The 17,712-nt window shown below is 43.2% G+C and overlaps 2 protein-coding genes across 2 annotated transcripts in view; one reads left to right on the forward strand and one right to left on the reverse strand.

The window, feature by feature from the left end:
- The window catches only part of LOC139737683 (focadhesin-like), a 62,343-nt gene extending 46,565 nt beyond the window's left edge, over positions 1-15,778 (reverse strand). The window contains exons 1-2 of the mRNA XM_071648362.1: positions 15,753-15,778; positions 1,460-1,624 (exon numbers count right to left, since the gene is read on the reverse strand). Of these exons, the coding sequence (XP_071504463.1) occupies positions 1,460-1,600 (141 nt within the window). The 5' untranslated portion in view covers positions 1,601-1,624; positions 15,753-15,778. The remainder of the gene's footprint in view (positions 1-1,459; positions 1,625-15,752) is intronic.
- LOC139737684 (uncharacterized) lies at positions 3,007-10,102 on the forward strand. The gene is made up of 3 exons (XM_071648363.1): positions 3,007-6,859; positions 8,318-9,143; positions 9,576-10,102. The coding sequence occupies exons 1-3, from the start codon at positions 4,845-4,847 to the stop codon at positions 10,008-10,010; spliced, it is 3,276 nt and encodes a 1,091-aa protein (XP_071504464.1). The 5' UTR covers positions 3,007-4,844; the 3' UTR covers positions 10,011-10,102.
- Positions 15,779-17,712: the final 1,934 nt, after the last annotated feature.

Below are 17,712 nucleotides of genomic sequence, written 5' to 3' on the forward strand. Positions count from 1 at the left end.
GTTTCGTGATCTTGTGGGGTTCGAACCCGCACGAGTGCAACCTCACGTCTCTGAGACGGCGCCTTTAACCACTCGGCCATACGTCTCGACGAGAAAATATGAGGAACGTAAACTTATGTATGTGAAAGATGAATCAGGAATCGATTCGTCCACATTCCATTCTCATTTTCAGTTTTAAACTGCAAAATTATCAACCTCATGAGGAGATTTCAAAGAACAAAATGCATGATTACTGCAGCTTATTGTCTCAGCTACAGCATACTTAAATTTCAGAGGAAATGAAGCAAAATCAGCTGAGATCAAGGTGCTTAAACGTTGTCAAGTCAATGGATGGTTTAAAAAAAAATTACCTCTCATAGACATAACACGAAACTTGTCCGATTTTGCATCTTTACTTTTAATCACAATTTAAAGTATGATGACGTCATCAAATTTCAAAAGCATGACATGGACTTGAAAGGCAAATGTTCAAAGTACAACATATCCGAATTTGGGATAATATTGAGCTTAAACAACAGAGATACGAGCAAATGAATATCAGAAACAGTACCTCAAAAAAATCAATTCCACTTTTTTTATTTAAAATGACGATATGATCACGTCATCGAGTTTTCCTGGCAATATTGATACTTGGAATGTTATTTACAATTCATATGCTTTTGTAATATGCAATAGAAATATAGGGTCAAAGGACGATTTAAAGAGCTATGGCGAAATAAACAAAGACATGTTTTTTCACTATATTTGCAGAAAGACGCACGCGCGGAATTTCAACTTTGACGCCAGTGCATTCCTTTGTTATAGGTCAACATCGATCGGAAATCAGTGGATATTGTTACTCAAAGTATCAGGAATCCAAATCAGTCAAAAAAATTGCATTTTCATGTTGGTTATGCCCTCTGCGCGCGAAATTGCGCGGACGGACGCGCACGCGAGAAAATGTTTGAAACGCTTAAAATTGTCTGAAACTTCGAGATTTCCCATTGGGAAGTCGTTTTAAGCCTTTTAAAATTTTGACGCGCGTAATGAAGACCTTAAACTAGCGTTAAAAAGTAAGATAGAGCGTGACCTGAACTTTATGTCCACCGAAAATGATGCAGAAATGACATCTAGTTATGAAGTTATGATCGATCATGTGACATGGTCCGAAAATCACAAAATGGCGCCTAGATGACGTCATAGATATGTTACTGTCATGAAAACCTTATTGTGGCTAGATATTGTTATGAGACATGTTGACTGAAAATTTCATGTCATTCCGTAATGTCATTGTTGAGATATTGACGACACAAAATTGTCCAGAAAGAAAGAAGAATAAAAAAAAATAAAGAGAGATTTTGACAATCACAATAGGTGATACGCTGATAGCGTATCACCTAATAATTTCATTGATGATTCATATCATAAAAACTGGACTTATCTATACCAGCTCGGCTACAGCATTTTGTAGTGTACTCACCCTAGCGGTTGCTGCAATTATTGGTTCACTAGAGCTTGACTGTGAAGACTTCTTCTTTTTTATTGTTTTTACGATTTCCTTCAGAGCTGAGCACTGGTACTGCACGGAGTTAAACTCCAACTTTTCCTTTATTGTTTCCATCTCCACAAGTTGTTAATGCTCCAACTGCACAGAACAAAGGATACAACAACGATAAAAATAAGCACACATGGTCATATTATGAACAATAATACCCTCAAAACATGGGTTCAGCCTTAGTAAATTCGAACAAATAAAAAAACAAAAAAAAATCACAAAATATGAACATACAGTGTATCTCTTTGCCTTTTGCTTGAAGTTGTTGTATGATTGTATTAAATAATAATAATATTTAATAATCTGTTGTGTTACTATCATAAACAACTCAACACTCAGAAACAGATTCTAACATTAACAATAGTCATCCCAGCCCAGAGGACCTAGAATGCGCTTCTTCTTCTTCTTCTTCTTCTTGCCTAGTGCAAAGTTGTGGTCTTTCTGATCTGTAAACTCGTATCATACGCATTGAAGGCTGGGTCAGAATCTTTCAGCCAGCACCATGCCAGGACCTGGCAGGAGGAGTGAGGCTGCGGAGCTGCTGGCAGTCCATCCTCCCGCCTGGCGATGAATTGTGCAGTCTTCCACCGGGTGGTTTGCCAGCTGTGCTTACCTGCAGTTACTTTTTACTTTAGCCATGGTTCATCATACATATACACGTACATGTAACAAAAGGTTAGGCTATGGTTTACACAATCCTGCACTTTTTTACAAACTACAGATCAAGCATGGCAAGTGAGGTGTAAACGTGGAAATTTATGCAAATGGTAGACAGATGGTATCTGTCCCTTCACGGTGGGCTTCTTGAATCTTATGTGACGCTGGGACAGGGGCTGACCTAACCCCGAGGCACTCCTTGTACACCAGAGGCCGCAGGGTTTTTCAGTGTGTGTGTGTGTGGGGGGGGGGGGGGGGGGGGGGGGCTTCAGGACTGGGGGCGTCAAGGTCCTTGTACACCAGGGGCCGCGGGGGTTTTCAGCGTGGGGGGGGGGGGGTGGGGGGTTCGGGACTGATTGGGGGGTGTCGAGGTCCTTGTACCCCAGGGGCCATTGGGTTTTCAGTGGGGGGGCTTCGGTACCGTTGTGATTATTTTCTCGATTTTTTTTTTTTTAAGTTTTTTGTTTTGTTTTTTCTGATGAGCCAAGAGTGTAAGGGAGGTGCAGCCCCCTGGTTAAACGACCCCTGTGAGAGCCAAACACGAAGCATTGGGGCTGGTCTTCTCTTCTTCTTCTTCCGGGTGAAGTACTAACCTCTGGAAAGAGTATTTTCGTACTTTGTGCAGTGCTGAAACTAGTGTGCCACGCTGCATTGTTTGATGCTTTTTTTTGTTGTTGTTTCGCGGAGCGAAGCGGTTTTGATTCTGGTTAGGAAAATTTGCGTCATTGGTAATTTGAAGACACCATAGACGACATGCGCAGTGAGTGAAAGTTGTCATTTGTCACGTTTTGCGCAGTTCTAATTGTGCCATTCAGTTAGTTAGCAGCTGACCGTTCCAACGTGAAGACTGGTCGCGTCATGGGATGCGAATGCTGACTCGTCCGTTTCTGCAGAAGACTCATGCAAGTCAAGTTTAGTCCCGCTACAGGAGTAAGTAAATACCGGAAAATGTGAAATGAACATTAAAAACTGAAAGAAAGCAAATAAGTGTATGCTTGAGCGAACTTATGAACTCATTTGAACTCAGTTACAGTGTTGAATTTGTTGCATGCGTACTGGTGAGTTGCAACGTGGTACAATGTACGTACATGGTTATACAGGTATTGCACGTGAACAGTAGTGCATGTTCATGTAATGCACGTTCATGTCAAGGCATGTAATGCCGGGAATTTATGAACTATGTGTAATGTCATTTCATCAACCTGATGTGGTGGTTGTGTGAAGATACAGTTGTGACAGAAATTGACATTAAGACAGATTTAGAGAGTTATATAAATGTCGATAATGGTTTAAAGAGACAAAGCTGTTGGTGAATAGAGTTGATAGTGGGAAAAGGTCACCACACGTTAATAGGTTCTTTGTGTATGATTTATCGACATGCATCAGTGTGGGTGTTTGTATTGCAAGACAAATTGCAAGGTAATTATAGAACTGTGTTAAATGACAGCAGTTCGTACAGTGTTTGTAGCGCCTAAAGTGGAATCTCAAGTGTAAGAATCTACTCAGTGGTGTACTGTAAGGTTTAATTTGCATTTCCTGAGTAGAATCCATGGTATGGAGGTAACAATAGTGCTAAGCGAATACAGAAATGCAGGTTGTAGATTTGTTTTAAGGTGTTACATTGAGTATATTCAGCATCATTTACTGGGCTCAAAGTGAGATTATGAGTGTCTACAGTACAATCAGAGTGTAGATGCAAGTGATGTTTGACAGAAGAATAAGTACAGGTAGTTTGACTTATACATAATGTAAGTTATGTTTCATATCCGTATGATTTGTGACTGCAAGTGTATGAAGCAAAGTCACTGAGAGTTAAAGGGTGTTAACACGTGTTGTATTTGTACAAAATTACATGTTTGTGCAGAAGTACAAATTAGACAGGATATGCACAATACAACTAAGTACAGTGCAAGAGTGCCAAATAAAGTGCTCAGATTAATCTGCATGTGTACAAAGTAAATGAGCACAATGAGCCAGTGTATTATATATTATACAAAGCTGTTCTTTCAGTAAGACAGAAAGAATCTGTAATTTTGGCATGCAAGTGTTGTAGCAAATTCCTACATACATCTAGCATACATCTAGCATACAAGTGTCGTAGTAAATTCCAAGCATTCAATGTGCATGTTCAATTGATACTCCCCACAATGTATGTATGTAACAGAAACATGATGGTTTATTAGTTGCTTTTCAATATGTGACAGGTATAAATCCAGGTGAAGTGTACATGTACAATACACGTACAATATACTATGAAGGTAATAAGAGACAGTGACAATAAGAGAAGTCTTTGAGTCTATATCATATGCATGTCAGGCAATGTAAAGATTTAATCATATACAAGTGTATAATGTACAAGACGTGCATGAATAATGTACATGTGATTCAGAAGTCCAAGTTCAGTGTACAAGGCATGCCTGAGTATTACATGTGATTCACATGTCCAAGTTACTGCATGTGTATTAGCAACAAGACGCTAATAGTTTCTTTGTTTTACGGTTTTGATCTATTCACAGATCGAATAAACAAGCTTCACGGCTTAACTATCTCAATCCACGGCTGGGCTAAACTCGGGTTCCATTCTTCAACTATTCATCAAATTCGATTCCTAGCTGACCTGGAATAGGAGACAGAGGGAACACTGCATGCAGTCATGAGTGCAGAACAGAAAGAGAAGGACCTCAAGATCAAGAGGAGGACTGCTAAGGCAAAGCTGACCCGATTATTGAACGCCTTGCAGAAATTGCTGGACAGCAACAGGAATCTTGACGAGGTCACCGAGTCCTTACAGAATCTGGAGTTAGCATATAAGGACTTAGAGGAGAAACATGAAGCCTACTGTGAGATCATCGAGGATGACGAGCAGTTCCTTAAAGAGGGCACTTGGTTGGAAGAGTGTCAGTCAAGCTTCATGGATATGCAGATAAAGGTCAAGGATTGCATCAAAGCAAAAGCAAGTGAGGCATCTGAGAGAGCTGAGACACCACCGGCTGTAAATGTTAGCAGCAATGTCGCCTCACCTGAAAGGCCAGATGAATCTGACAGTCCACAAGTAGAGTCTGCATTCAGAGTACAGGTAGAGCGGCCCAAACTGCCACGTTTCGGCGGAGACGTGAGAGTGTACTCTACGTTCAAATCGGACTTTCACCATTTGATTGACCGATACAGTAAACGGGACGCGATGGCCATCCTTCGTACAGCATTACACGGAAAGCCTTTGGAGCTAATCAGAGGGATAGGAAATGACTATGATGAAGCATGGGCATTGCTGGACTCCATATACGGCGATCCGAGGCTTGTGGCAGATGTAATCGTAGATGAAATGGAGCGGTTCCCCCCACTGAAAGAGGGAGATGATGCAAGATTCTGCGATCTTGTGCACATTGTGATGAGAAGTTACAACACACTGAAGGAAGTGGGGAGAACGGGAGATATGGATAACAGCCACATGCTGGCACTGGTGGAAAGAAAGATGACCAGCAATGATCGCAAGGTTTGGTTCCGCTACCTACAGAGGGATAGACAGGAGGCTACCTTTGAGGCACTGCGATCCTGGATGAGTGGGGAAATGAAGATGAGATTAAGAGCATCGGCCCCTCTTCGAGATGCACGGTCTTCCACTCAACAGAAAGACAAACGATCCAGTGCTTCAGTTAGTCACATCGCTGAAGAGGATAAGTCAGGTAAACAGGCAGACTACAAATGCTGGATTTGTAAATCATCTGATCACTGGGTTGACCAGTGTAAGAAGCTCCTGTCAAAGAGTCAGCCCGAAAGGTTCCAAATGATGAAAGACAATCATGCATGCTACAGTTGCTTGAAGAGAGCAGGAAGGGATCACAACATGAAAACTTGTAAGCGACGGAAGAGGTGCACAGAGAAATTGAACGGAGAACAGTGCACATCTTTTCATCATCCTCTGCTGCACAAAGAAACAGCTCGTGAGATAGTGGCAAGTGTTTCAGGTAAAACAGCCCTTCTGCCTGTTGTGACAGTTACTATGATGGGTTTCAAGGACCAGAGCTACTCAGCAAACTGTCTACTGGATTCTGGTGCACAAATTAGCCTTGTCAGACGATCAGTTGCAGAGAACCTAGGGTTGAAGGGAAAGCCGATATCCATCAACATCACGAAAGTTGGCTGTGTCACTGAAGAGGTCCAGACAAAGATCTACAGACTAAGACTTCGATCTCTCGATGACAACAGAGTGTACAGAGTGTCGGCTGTCGGACTGGATTCCATCAATGATGAGATAGTACAAGTCCAGACAGATGGCTTGTGCAAGACGTTCAACCTGGGACAGAACTGTCTACATCGTAGCAGCGGATCGATTGACGTCCTGGTTGGAATTGATCATGCTAAACTGCACACAGGAGAAACCAGGCAGAAAGGAAATTTGGTTGCCAGACATACCCCCCTGGGATGGGTGGTATTTGGAGCTGACCCGGATCATCAGGCTGCCAAAAACACAGTTTTGAATGTGATGGTTACAGATGCTGTGGACTTGAAAGATTTCTGGACAACAGAGTCGATGGGAGTTTGTCATGGTCCCAGCCAGTACCAACAGGACGGACTGAGTAGACAGGAAATGGATGAGAGTAAGCTTATCAGTGACTCCTGTCAGAAGGTCGGCAAGCAGTGGCTCGTTCCCTATCCATGGCAAAAGGAGCCGGATCTTCTACCGGATAACAAGGCTCAGGCTGAGAGAATGCTATATGCTACTGAGAGGAAACTGGCAAAAAATCCTAACCATGCAGACGCATATGACAGAAAGATCCAGGAGATGGTTGAAATGAAATTTGCCAGAAAGCTGTCAAAGGATGAAGTGCGATTGTATGAAGGCCCAGTGCACTACATTGCGCATCATGCGGTCGTTCGACCGGAAAAGCAGAGTACCCCCATCCGAATCATATTCAACTCATCTGCTTCCTACCAGGGACACTCGCTTAACGACTATTGGATGAAGGGTCCAGATCTGCTGAATAGACTGTTTGGTGTACTGATGCGATTCAGGGAACACGAGGTGGCACTCTGCGCAGACATATCCAAGATGTACCACAGAGTGATGATACCTGAAAGGGACCAGCACGTCCACCGCTTTCTGTGGAGGAATTTGAATCAGGATAAGCAGCCAGATGTCTATATCATGAGAGTTGTCACTTTCGGTGATAAGCCATCCCCAGCTATGGCACAGACGGCATTGCGGAAGACAGCTGAGGAAGGCGCTAAGATGTATCCGAAAGCTGCATCAACCATCATGCATGATACTTACATGGATGACATCGGTGCATCGGTGCCGACAGTGACAGAGGCAGAGGAGCTGAGCAGAAGTATCGACAAAGTACTGGCTGATGGAGGGTTCAAAGTAAAGGGATGGAGATCAAACAAGGAGTTCTCCAGAGGACATGATGGGAATGCCGAAAAGCCCAGACTACTGAAGACGATCACTGACGAGAAAGTCCTGGGTGTGGTATGGGAAAATGACTCAGACACATTCTCATACAAAGTCAAACTGAAAGAGGATGCAATTCAAGCAATCGAGATGACAAAGAGGAGCATCCTTAGCCAAGTTGCAGGTATCTTCGATCCCATTGGATTTGCAACCCCCATAGTGATACGAGCAAAGATCGGACTGCAGAGGCTGTGGGAGGAAGGCTTGAACTGGGATGATGAACTACCCGAGGAGAGTCAGACAGAATGGAGAAAGCTGTTCCGAGAAATGGAAAAGCTGACAAATGTCAGATTTCAGAGATGTTTGACCCCAACTAATGCCAGAGGCAAGCCAACTCTTTGCATTTTTTGTGATGCATCCATGGAGGCATTCGGAGCATGTGCGTATCTCAGATGGGAGGTAGACGAGGCGAGGTACGAGGTGCGGTTTGTGACAGCAAAGTCTAGGGTGGCACCGCTGAAACAGTTGACTATCCCAAGGCTTGAACTGCAAGCAGCGGTACTTGCAAGCAGGTTGTACACCACAATCAGAACTGAGATGTCATTGGACCTGGCAGATGTTATCTTCATGACTGACAGCATGATAACACTATCTTGGGTAAAGAGTAAGGCCAGGAGTTACAAGATGTTTGTCGCTGTCCGAGTTGGTGAAATCCAGACTGCTACTGACCCGAGTAAGTGGCGTCATATCCCCGGAGAACTGAACGTAGCAGATGACCTGTCGAGAGGGCTAGATGCAGATCAACTGACAGCCAGATGGCAACACGGACCTGACTTCCTTCGTGAGCCTATGTCAGAATGGCCTGAAGAAGGCAAGGCAGAGGAAAAGATGCCTGAAATGGAGAAGGAAATGAGAAAAGAACAGTCAGTTCTAAACATCACCCAACTACCAGATGAGGATGTCATAGACTGTGCCAAATTCTCCAGCTGGAGAAAATTGATCCGGGTGACATCATATGTGCTGAGGTTCCTGAGAAAGCTGAAGGCAAAGTGCAAAAGAGAAACTGACGAGAGTGAGAAAGACACAGATTGCACTTTGACACCTGATGACCTGCAGAAGGGAGAAAATTTCCTGATCGAGAAAGCCCAGCAGTCATTAAAGGCCAGAGTCGACAAGGGAGAATTGAAGACCCTCAGCCCATACACAGACGAAACAGGCATAATCAGGGTAGGGGGAAGAGTAGGCAAGGCTGAAATGTCATTTGAAATGAAGCATCCAGTGCTACTTCCATATGAGCATTGGATATCTACCCTGATTACACGGCATTTCCACGAGAGTGGTCACAATGGAGTGGCAGTAACGACTGCTAAGGCTCGACGCAGATACTGGATATTGAAAGGGCATAATTTGGCAAAAACAGTAAAGTTCAGATGTACAGTTTGCCGAGCATTCGACCACAAGACTGAGACCCAGGAAATGGCAGACCTGCCTACCGAGAGGCTATCTCCACATACGCCGCCATTTCACTACACGGCATGTGACTATTTCGGTCCTTTCCAAGTGAGGGTAGGACGAAACAAGACTGCAAAAAACTACGGCGTCCTGTTCACATGCTTAAACTCAAGGGCCGTCCACCTTGAGCTTGCAACAGACTGTTCCACGATGGAATTCCTGCAAGTGCTTCGACGATTCTTCGCTTTAAGGGGCCAGCCAGGGAAAATCCTAAGCGATAATGGAACTCAGTTCATTGGTGCACAGCGTGAACTACGAGACATGGTAAGAGGCTGGTCTAAAGAGGAGCTACGAGAATTCTGTGCTGAGAAAGGCACGGAATGGACATTCACGACACCTGCTGCCCCCCATCAGAATGGCAGTGCAGAGTCCCTGGTTAAAAGCTGCAAGTATGCTCTGAAGAGGGCAATTGGGGAGCAGATCTTGACACCGTTTGAGCTGTATACGTGCCTGCTGGAGGTCGCCAACCTCGTGAATCAGCGACCGATTGGCAGGATTCCGACTGATCCCGATGACGGCAACTACCTATGTCCCAATGATATGCTGTTGGGGCGTGCATCTAGCGACGTCGCTCAAGGGCCGTTCCGGGAAACGAGAAATCCGAGGCATCGTGTCGAATTCATTCAGCGAATTGTCGACACATTCTGGCATCGCTGGACGAGAGACGTTCTTCCGTTGTTAGCACCGCGACAGAAATGGCACGTCGATCGCCGCAACGTACGTGTCGACGACGTCGCGATGATGGCTGACGCGAACGCGGTTCGAGGGAAATGGACCATCGCCCGCGTTATCCAAGTCTACCCGGGACCGGATGGTAAGGTGCGCAATGTGAAGGTGAAAACGCCAACTGCTGAGTATCGACGTCCAGTTACGAAAATCGCGGTGATCTACCCAGCTGAGGGATACGACGAGTGATTTGTTTGTGATAAATTCAGTGTTAAAGCGATCATGAGGAGAGATTTCCTCATTGGGTGGGGAGGATGTTTCGCGGAGCGAAGCGGTTTTGATTCTGGTTAGGAAAATTTGCGTCATTGGTAATTTGAAGACATCATAGACGACATGCGCAGTGAGTGAAAGTTGTCATTTGTCACGTTTCGCGCAGTTCTAATTGTGCCATTCAGTTAGTTAGCAGCTGACCGTTCCAACGTGAAGACTGGTCGCGTCATGGGATGCGAATGCTGACTCGTCCGTTTCTGCAGAAGACTCATGCAAGTCAAGTTTAGTCCCGCTACAGGAGTAAGTAAATACCGGAAAATGTGAAATGAACATTAAAAACTGAAAGAAAGCAAATAAGTGTATGCTTGAGCGAACTTATGAACTCATTTGAACTCAGTTACAGTGTTGAATTTGTTGCATGCGTACTGGTGAGTTGCAACGTGGTACAATGTACGTACATGGTTATACAGGTATTGCACGTGAACAGTAGTGCATGTTCATGTAATGCACGTTCATGTCAAGGCATGTAATGCCGGGAATTTATGAACTATGTGTAATGTCATTTCATCAACCTGATGTGGTGGTTGTGTGAAGATACAGTTGTGACAGAAATTGACATTAAGACAGATTTAGAGAGTTATATAAATGTCGATAATGGTTTAAAGAGACAAAGCTGTTGGTGAATAGAGTTGATAGTGGGAAAAGGTCACCACACGTTAATAGGTTCTTTGTGTATGATTTATCGACATGCATCAGTGTGGGTGTTTGTATTGCAAGACAAATTGCAAGGTAATTATAGAACTGTGTTAAATGACAGCAGTTCGTACAGTGTTTGTAGCGCCTAAAGTGGAATCTCAAGTGTAAGAATCTACTCAGTGGTGTACTGTAAGGTTTAATTTGCATTTCCTGAGTAGAATCCATGGTATGGAGGTAACAATAGTGCTAAGCGAATACAGAAATGCAGGTTGTAGATTTGTTTTAAGGTGTTACATTGAGTATATTCAGCATCATTTACTGGGCTCAAAGTGAGATTATGAGTGTCTACAGTACAATCAGAGTGTAGATGCAAGTGATGTTTGACAGAAGAATAAGTACAGGTAGTTTGACTTATACATAATGTAAGTTATGTTTCATATCCGTATGATTTGTGACTGCAAGTGTATGAAGCAAAGTCACTGAGAGTTAAAGGGTGTTAACACGTGTTGTATTTGTACAAAATTACATGTTTGTGCAGAAGTACAAATTAGACAGGATATGCACAATACAACTAAGTACAGTGCAAGAGTGCCAAATAAAGTGCTCAGATTAATCTGCATGTGTACAAAGTAAATGAGCACAATGAGCCAGTGTATTATATATTATACAAAGCTGTTCTTTCAGTAAGACAGAAAGAATCTGTAATTTTGGCATGCAAGTGTTGTAGCAAATTCCTACATACATCTAGCATACATCTAGCATACAAGTGTCGTAGTAAATTCCAAGCATTCAATGTGCATGTTCAATTGATACTCCCCACAATGTATGTATGTAACAGAAACATGATGGTTTATTAGTTGCTTTTCAATATGTGACAGGTATAAATCCAGGTGAAGTGTACATGTACAATACACGTACAATATACTATGAAGGTAATAAGAGACAGTGACAATAAGAGAAGTCTTTGAGTCTATATCATATGCATGTCAGGCAATGTAAAGATTTAATCATATACAAGTGTATAATGTACAAGACGTGCATGAATAATGTACATGTGATTCAGAAGTCCAAGTTCAGTGTACAAGGCATGCCTGAGTATTACATGTGATTCACATGTCCAAGTTACTGCATGTGTATTAGCAACAAGACGCTAATAGTTTCTTTGTTTTACGGTTTTGATCTATTCACAGATCGAATAAACAAGCTTCACGGCTTAACTATCTCAATCCACGGCTGGGCTAAACTCGGGTTCCATTCTTCAACTATTCAGTTGTTGTTGTTGCAATTGATGTAATATACACTATAAAAAGTAAAAAGTGCTCTTTGTGCAAGTAAAATTAGCTCCTCTTCCAACTAGATTTGACGCAGTGTCACCCTGACCAGCTGCCTCCTAAACTGTTCGAGGGAAGAAGCAGCTGTCACACTGATGGGGAGCTGGTTCCAGGAGAGTATGACACTTGGGAAGAAGGAGTTTTGAAAGCCAGAGGTCCTGCAGAATTGTTGTCGATATTGAGTAGGTCTTCGTCCAGATGATCGTGTTACCGGGTAAATGTAAGGTGGTTCAGGTGGAATAGCAATCAGTTGATTAGACAGAAAGATCCGTCTGTCCGGAGGACTCTTTTTATATTTTGCCATTAACGCTGTCCTCCGTAGACAGACGGAAGGTTGCAGTACCCATTGCTGTGTGGATGTTCTTAACCACTATGTCTATGGAAAATTGAGTGAGGTACCTCACCCTTCTCGATTGCGTCTAATTCACGGCCCTAGGTCGGCAAATTTAAGCTTGTATAGTGAAATTAGCTTTTTAAGAATACATTAAACTCACCAGATTAATGAATAATCCAAAATTTTAGTAGAATTTTCAACGTAAAACACAGCCTGTCGCGTCGTCACGTTCAAACTGCAGAAACATACACTATGAATCTATTAGCCAATCACATGCGAGGTAGTTTCTACGTGTTTGTTTTACTAAAACACGTACCTCGCATGTGATTGGCTTACAGATTCAAAATGGCGACTTACAGCTTGCGAACGGCGATGTTGCGATATCGATAAAATGTCTGCATTATAACCGAGTTTATGTGAGTATTTCGATTGCACAATTGAGAAATTTATCCCAAATATTGCTGCATAATGTGTCATGTCATGTCAAACTTGTTTGAATGTAAAAAAGCTGTCTGAAATTTGGTTTATCGTAACGTTTGATCTGTGCGCGACTGCTCCACACAGGAGCCGCAATCATTGACTTCGGTCTGTATACGGAGGGGATCCGTGAAGCCAGACGCAGTCTCTGCGGAACATTCCCCGACGGACAGATACAGACCGATCTTTCGGTCAATCAGTTGATGTAAGATGCGGAACAGCATGATGACTTTCAGCTGGGCCCTTCTTTCTGCAAGAGATTGCCATTTCAAGGAGTGTGGTCACAGTTAGGGCTGACCATACATATCACAACATCAGATAAGAATGAATGCCGTCAACTGCACCTCTCTAATGTTGATTACCATTTAGTTGCCACTACCTAAAATGCGCGCCGCGATCGGAGATCAGCTGGGGCAACGGATTTTCATCGCTCTCAAAGACATTCCTAATTCACCTTTACATTAAAAAAGAGGGTGCATAGCCATGATAGCAGGACATACAACTTCGTTAACAACCAGGGGTGTTTTTAGCTGCACATATATAGAGTCTAGTGACTTTGTAGACATTTTAATGGCACTGACACTGTATATATATCATGCCTTCACCACACCTGCCCAGATATGCTGAGACATATCTAGTGGAGTGTACAACATGGAAGAAGAAGAAGCCCACCGTGAAGAGACAGGACTCATGAGATAAATTTACCATCGAGATCACCAGGCATCAGTCTTGTTTTGGTCATTGTAACTTGACAGCTAACTATACACAGCCCTGTCGCTGTACATAGGTATGTCGACGTACCATGTACAGCGACTGGGCTGTGTATAGTTACTTGACAGCTAACTATACAGTCTATACACATATATACACAGCCCAGTCGCTGTACGTAGTTACAGCGTCTGGTCGGGTAACTATACACAGCCCAGTCGCTGTACATACAACAACAAAAAAAGTGTAGGTACGTCGCAACAGCGTTTACAGTGTCTGGTCGGGCTACTGGTCGGGCTACTTGACAGCCAAAACTCCAAAATAAAACTGAGCTCCTAAGTCCCAGTCCTAGCTCCTCCAATCCAACCATTGCCAACTGAACAGCCCATCCACGGTATATACGGTAGTAGCATTACATGCGGTATCAAACATATTACAACTATTGTCATACATCAGTCCGGGAAACCCGCTCATGAGGACCGCCCCGCGTACGAGGATGGTCCCTCCTCATGAGGACCTCCCCCCGCCTCATGAGGCCCCCCGGGGAACGCCTCATGAGGCCCCCCATTCACTTCTTATTCATCTCACATCTGACGTATAAATTGTCGCAACTTTGCACGGTGATTTTTTGTTACACACACATGTCCACTATCCATGATGAAAAGAAGAAAAAATCCTGTCTGTTTTTTTTTTTTTAAATCGAGTTTTAATCACCCGATGCAGAGCGCCCATCAAAACACGGGCGCCAGCGCGTTCGCACAATGCAAGACTGCCGCACCTAGCGGCCTGATCCGACTAAATATTTTCGATGCTTTTTTCTGCGGCTCTCACCTCTCCGCGCACGAATTAGCCTCGTGAAGCTGAAGTCCGACATCTTTTTACACAAATTCGTAACGAGAAAAATTAAATCAGTACTAACCTGATCTTGTCCATATATTCCAAATTACTATTCCACACTGATAGAGTAGGTGGGTAGATGACATACTCCAGTTTGTTAGCAAAATAATCACTTTGTAGGTATGACGAGTTCACTTTCTTCGTCAATTCCGCCCACGATTCCGCCGCCCGCTTACCGTTTGGGCGCTTTCTCTGGAATCATCCCGCGACGCGACGTACGTCGCATCACATCACGCATCCAGCACATACCAGTCTGGTACTTAGTATGTGCTGGATGCGTGATGTGATGCGACGTACGTCGCGTCGCGGGATGATTCCAGAAAAAGCGCCCAAACGGCGGAATCGTGGGCGGAATTGACGAAGAAAGTGAACTCGTCATACCTACAAAGTGATTATTTTGCTAACAAACTGGAGTATGTCATCTACCCACCTACTCTATCAGTGTGGAATAGTAATTTGGAATATATGGACAAGATCAGGTTAGTACTGATTTAATTTTTCTCGTTACGAATTTGTGTAAAAAGATGTCAGACTTCAGCTTCACGAGGCTGATTCGTGCGCGGAGAGGTGAGAGCCGCAGAAAAAAGCATCGAAAATATTTAGTCAGATCAGGCCGCTAGGTGCGGCAGTCTTGCATTGTGCGAACGCGCTGGCGCCCGTGTTTTGATGGGCGCTCTGCATCGGGTGATTAAAACTCGATTTAAAAAAAAAAAAACAGACAGGATTTTTTCTTCTTTTCATCATGGATAGTGGACATGTGTGTGTAACAAAAAATCACCGTGCAAAGTTGCGACAATTTATACGTCAGATGTGAGATGAATAAGAAGTGAATGGGGGGCCTCATGAGGCGTTCCCCGGGGGGCCTCATGAGGCGGGGGGAGGTCCTCATGAGGAGGGACCATCCTCGTATGCGGGGGCGGTCCTCATGAGCGGGTTTCCCGGACTGACATGTAGATTGTGATCCACACAATACATGTTTGTACACAAATGACTTCACACATACGGCCCGAGCTGCTGAGGCCTACTGTACTAACGTTACGCCTAATATGTTAGCTACATTGTATAGCGCCCACGGGTGAAACTGGATGAAGGTGGCCTCGCTCGCTCGGCGGCCTCGATGAAATCAAAACTACAGTTTGTACCATACGTGTACTCTAATCTACTCTGCTGCAAGTGCAGTGCAACTCGGCATTCCTCAAATGATTGAAAATACACGTAGCCTAAAGACGAATATAAAATACGAATAATACGAGTGAAAGAAAGAGTATTCAAACATACCGCCAAACTCCACTTAGCTCCGGGCTCCGTCGTGACCCAACGATCGCGATCGCTACGTCTGCTGATGCATTATGTATGGGGATATGGGGACCGTACCGCGGATCGATGGATGATGATGCGGGCCCAGGTGTAAAGAGTTCTGTACTGTGGCCCAGATTGCAGTGGCGGAGATGATGCACCTGTGATCGGTCGAGCAGCAGTACCGTGGGCACTGGGTGAGAGAGGGCGCGCTGGTGCTGCCTGTATCAGTGCCGTATATTAAGAGAGTCTGGCCAACTCATAAATTGGACGCCATGTCGTTACCCAGCGTACAGTGCGCTTAAGGTTTTAGCGTGTGCGCTTGGGGGTTAGCGTTACGCGCAGGCGTCCCAAAGGCGCAAGGCACTGTGTTGCTTGAGAGACACAGAGAGAGAAAGGGTGTAGATTGGGGGAGGGACATTCTTTCATTCCATCCATGTTGAACAAAGCCAACAATCGTCAATCATTTTTACACATTCAAATAGACCATTGTAGACACAAGCACCCAGGTATCAATAGGGAAGCTGTCTAAAGGACATAATTCTTGAATATAAATATGATAATTTTTTTGCTGTAAAAATAAAAGAAGAATTCACAGTATGCCGTGTCATACACTTTCACTAGACTGTATGCTATATTGTATTTAGCAAGCTGTCCAGGGAACAAGAATATTGTGCAAGAAAATGATAAATAAATTTGCAATTCTAGCAGTGCACAGGCAATAGACGAATTATCCACAGTTATTACTGTTTTGCACGTAAATAACCATCAATTACCATCCTATTTAGTACCATGTAGTTATGTATAAAACAGACATGAAGGCCTACTAGTATGTAATCCAAAAGGAATACGCCTATGTACAATGTACAACATGAAACGTCATCGGCAAGTGCGTATTAAGGTATGTAAAATGATCTCAAATTGTTTAGAAATAGTTTTTTAAAAGACCTGTAATTGAACGAAAGCACAAATACCTGGATAATTATGATGATGAGGGATATCCTCAGTGACATCCGTACCAAATATAAACTATACGATCAGGACCATTTAATATATAGATATGAAATAAGTTAAAAAACAAATAAAATTGTCCAAATGGCTACCGGCATATACCTCAGCCATATTACATTGTTCTCTTAGCAGGTGAACAGTATGTCCCCCCCCCCAAAAAAAAAAAAAAATACAATCACATTTTCGCATTGATAACACCCAATAGGATTAAACTGTTTAAATGCTACTTCAGAGTCTTAAAATACAATATCTTAGCTCTCAATTTGGTAAAGCGGTCACAGAGAAAAGTGGATTGTTGTAAAGCATGTCATGAGTCTGATTCTTCCAAGTTAAGCACTTCGACGATGCTCTTGTGTGAGATTACAATAGACAGAACTTGGAGGGAAGAGATTTCTGACATCCTCTACAAAACCCCTAATTTCTCTTTGACCACTGAAGCAAATCGAATGGGGTTTTCTGTAAATAATGTGGGCAATGAGTTATAGTTTCATACCCTGAATTTGTATTTAGATTGATTGACTATTTTTAAAGATATCAATGCGGAGAGTCCCGTTGTAATTTTTTTGGGGGGTACATACGGTAGAGTACGTCTTGACAATGTTACACTTCGGTTTCATATAATTGACAGAAAAAAATGGCATGGTTGTCATAAGATATAATACGTCGAGTGTTTACTTTCCTTGAACTAGGTGTGAATGGATGACTTTTATTGTTTAAGAGAGCAAGTATTAAGGAATTTGAGCATTTTTTACTCGTCAGTTGACCTATCTATACTTCATGGCAATACCCTGAGTGGTTATTTTAAAAATATGTGGAAAATCTTGTCATTTTACTATTTTCACTTGACCTTTGACCATCATGGCCAAAATCTTTCCCTATATATACGTGTAACTGTGTCGTAATGATGGCATGCAAATACCGTGTTTGGTTT

Source organism: Diadema antillarum, unplaced genomic scaffold (genome assembly GCF_040938485.1).
Source record: "Diadema antillarum isolate AM-2024a unplaced genomic scaffold, OU_Dant_1.0 seq00000699_RagTag, whole genome shotgun sequence".
Classification (NCBI taxonomy): Eukaryota; Metazoa; Echinodermata; class Echinoidea; order Diadematoida; family Diadematidae; genus Diadema; species Diadema antillarum.

Coding starts and splice junctions, on each gene's coding strand:
- LOC139737684 (XM_071648363.1), top strand. CDS start 4,845: ATGAGTGCAGAACAGAAAGAGAAGGACCTCAAGATCAAGAGGAGGACT. Junction 6,860..8,317: donor CCCTATCCATGGCAAAAGGA/GCCGGATCTTCT, acceptor TACTGACCCGAG/TAAGTGGCGTCATATCCCCG. Junction 9,144..9,575: donor ACTATTTCGGTCCTTTCCAA/GTGAGGGTAGGA, acceptor CTCGTGAATCAG/CGACCGATTGGCAGGATTCC.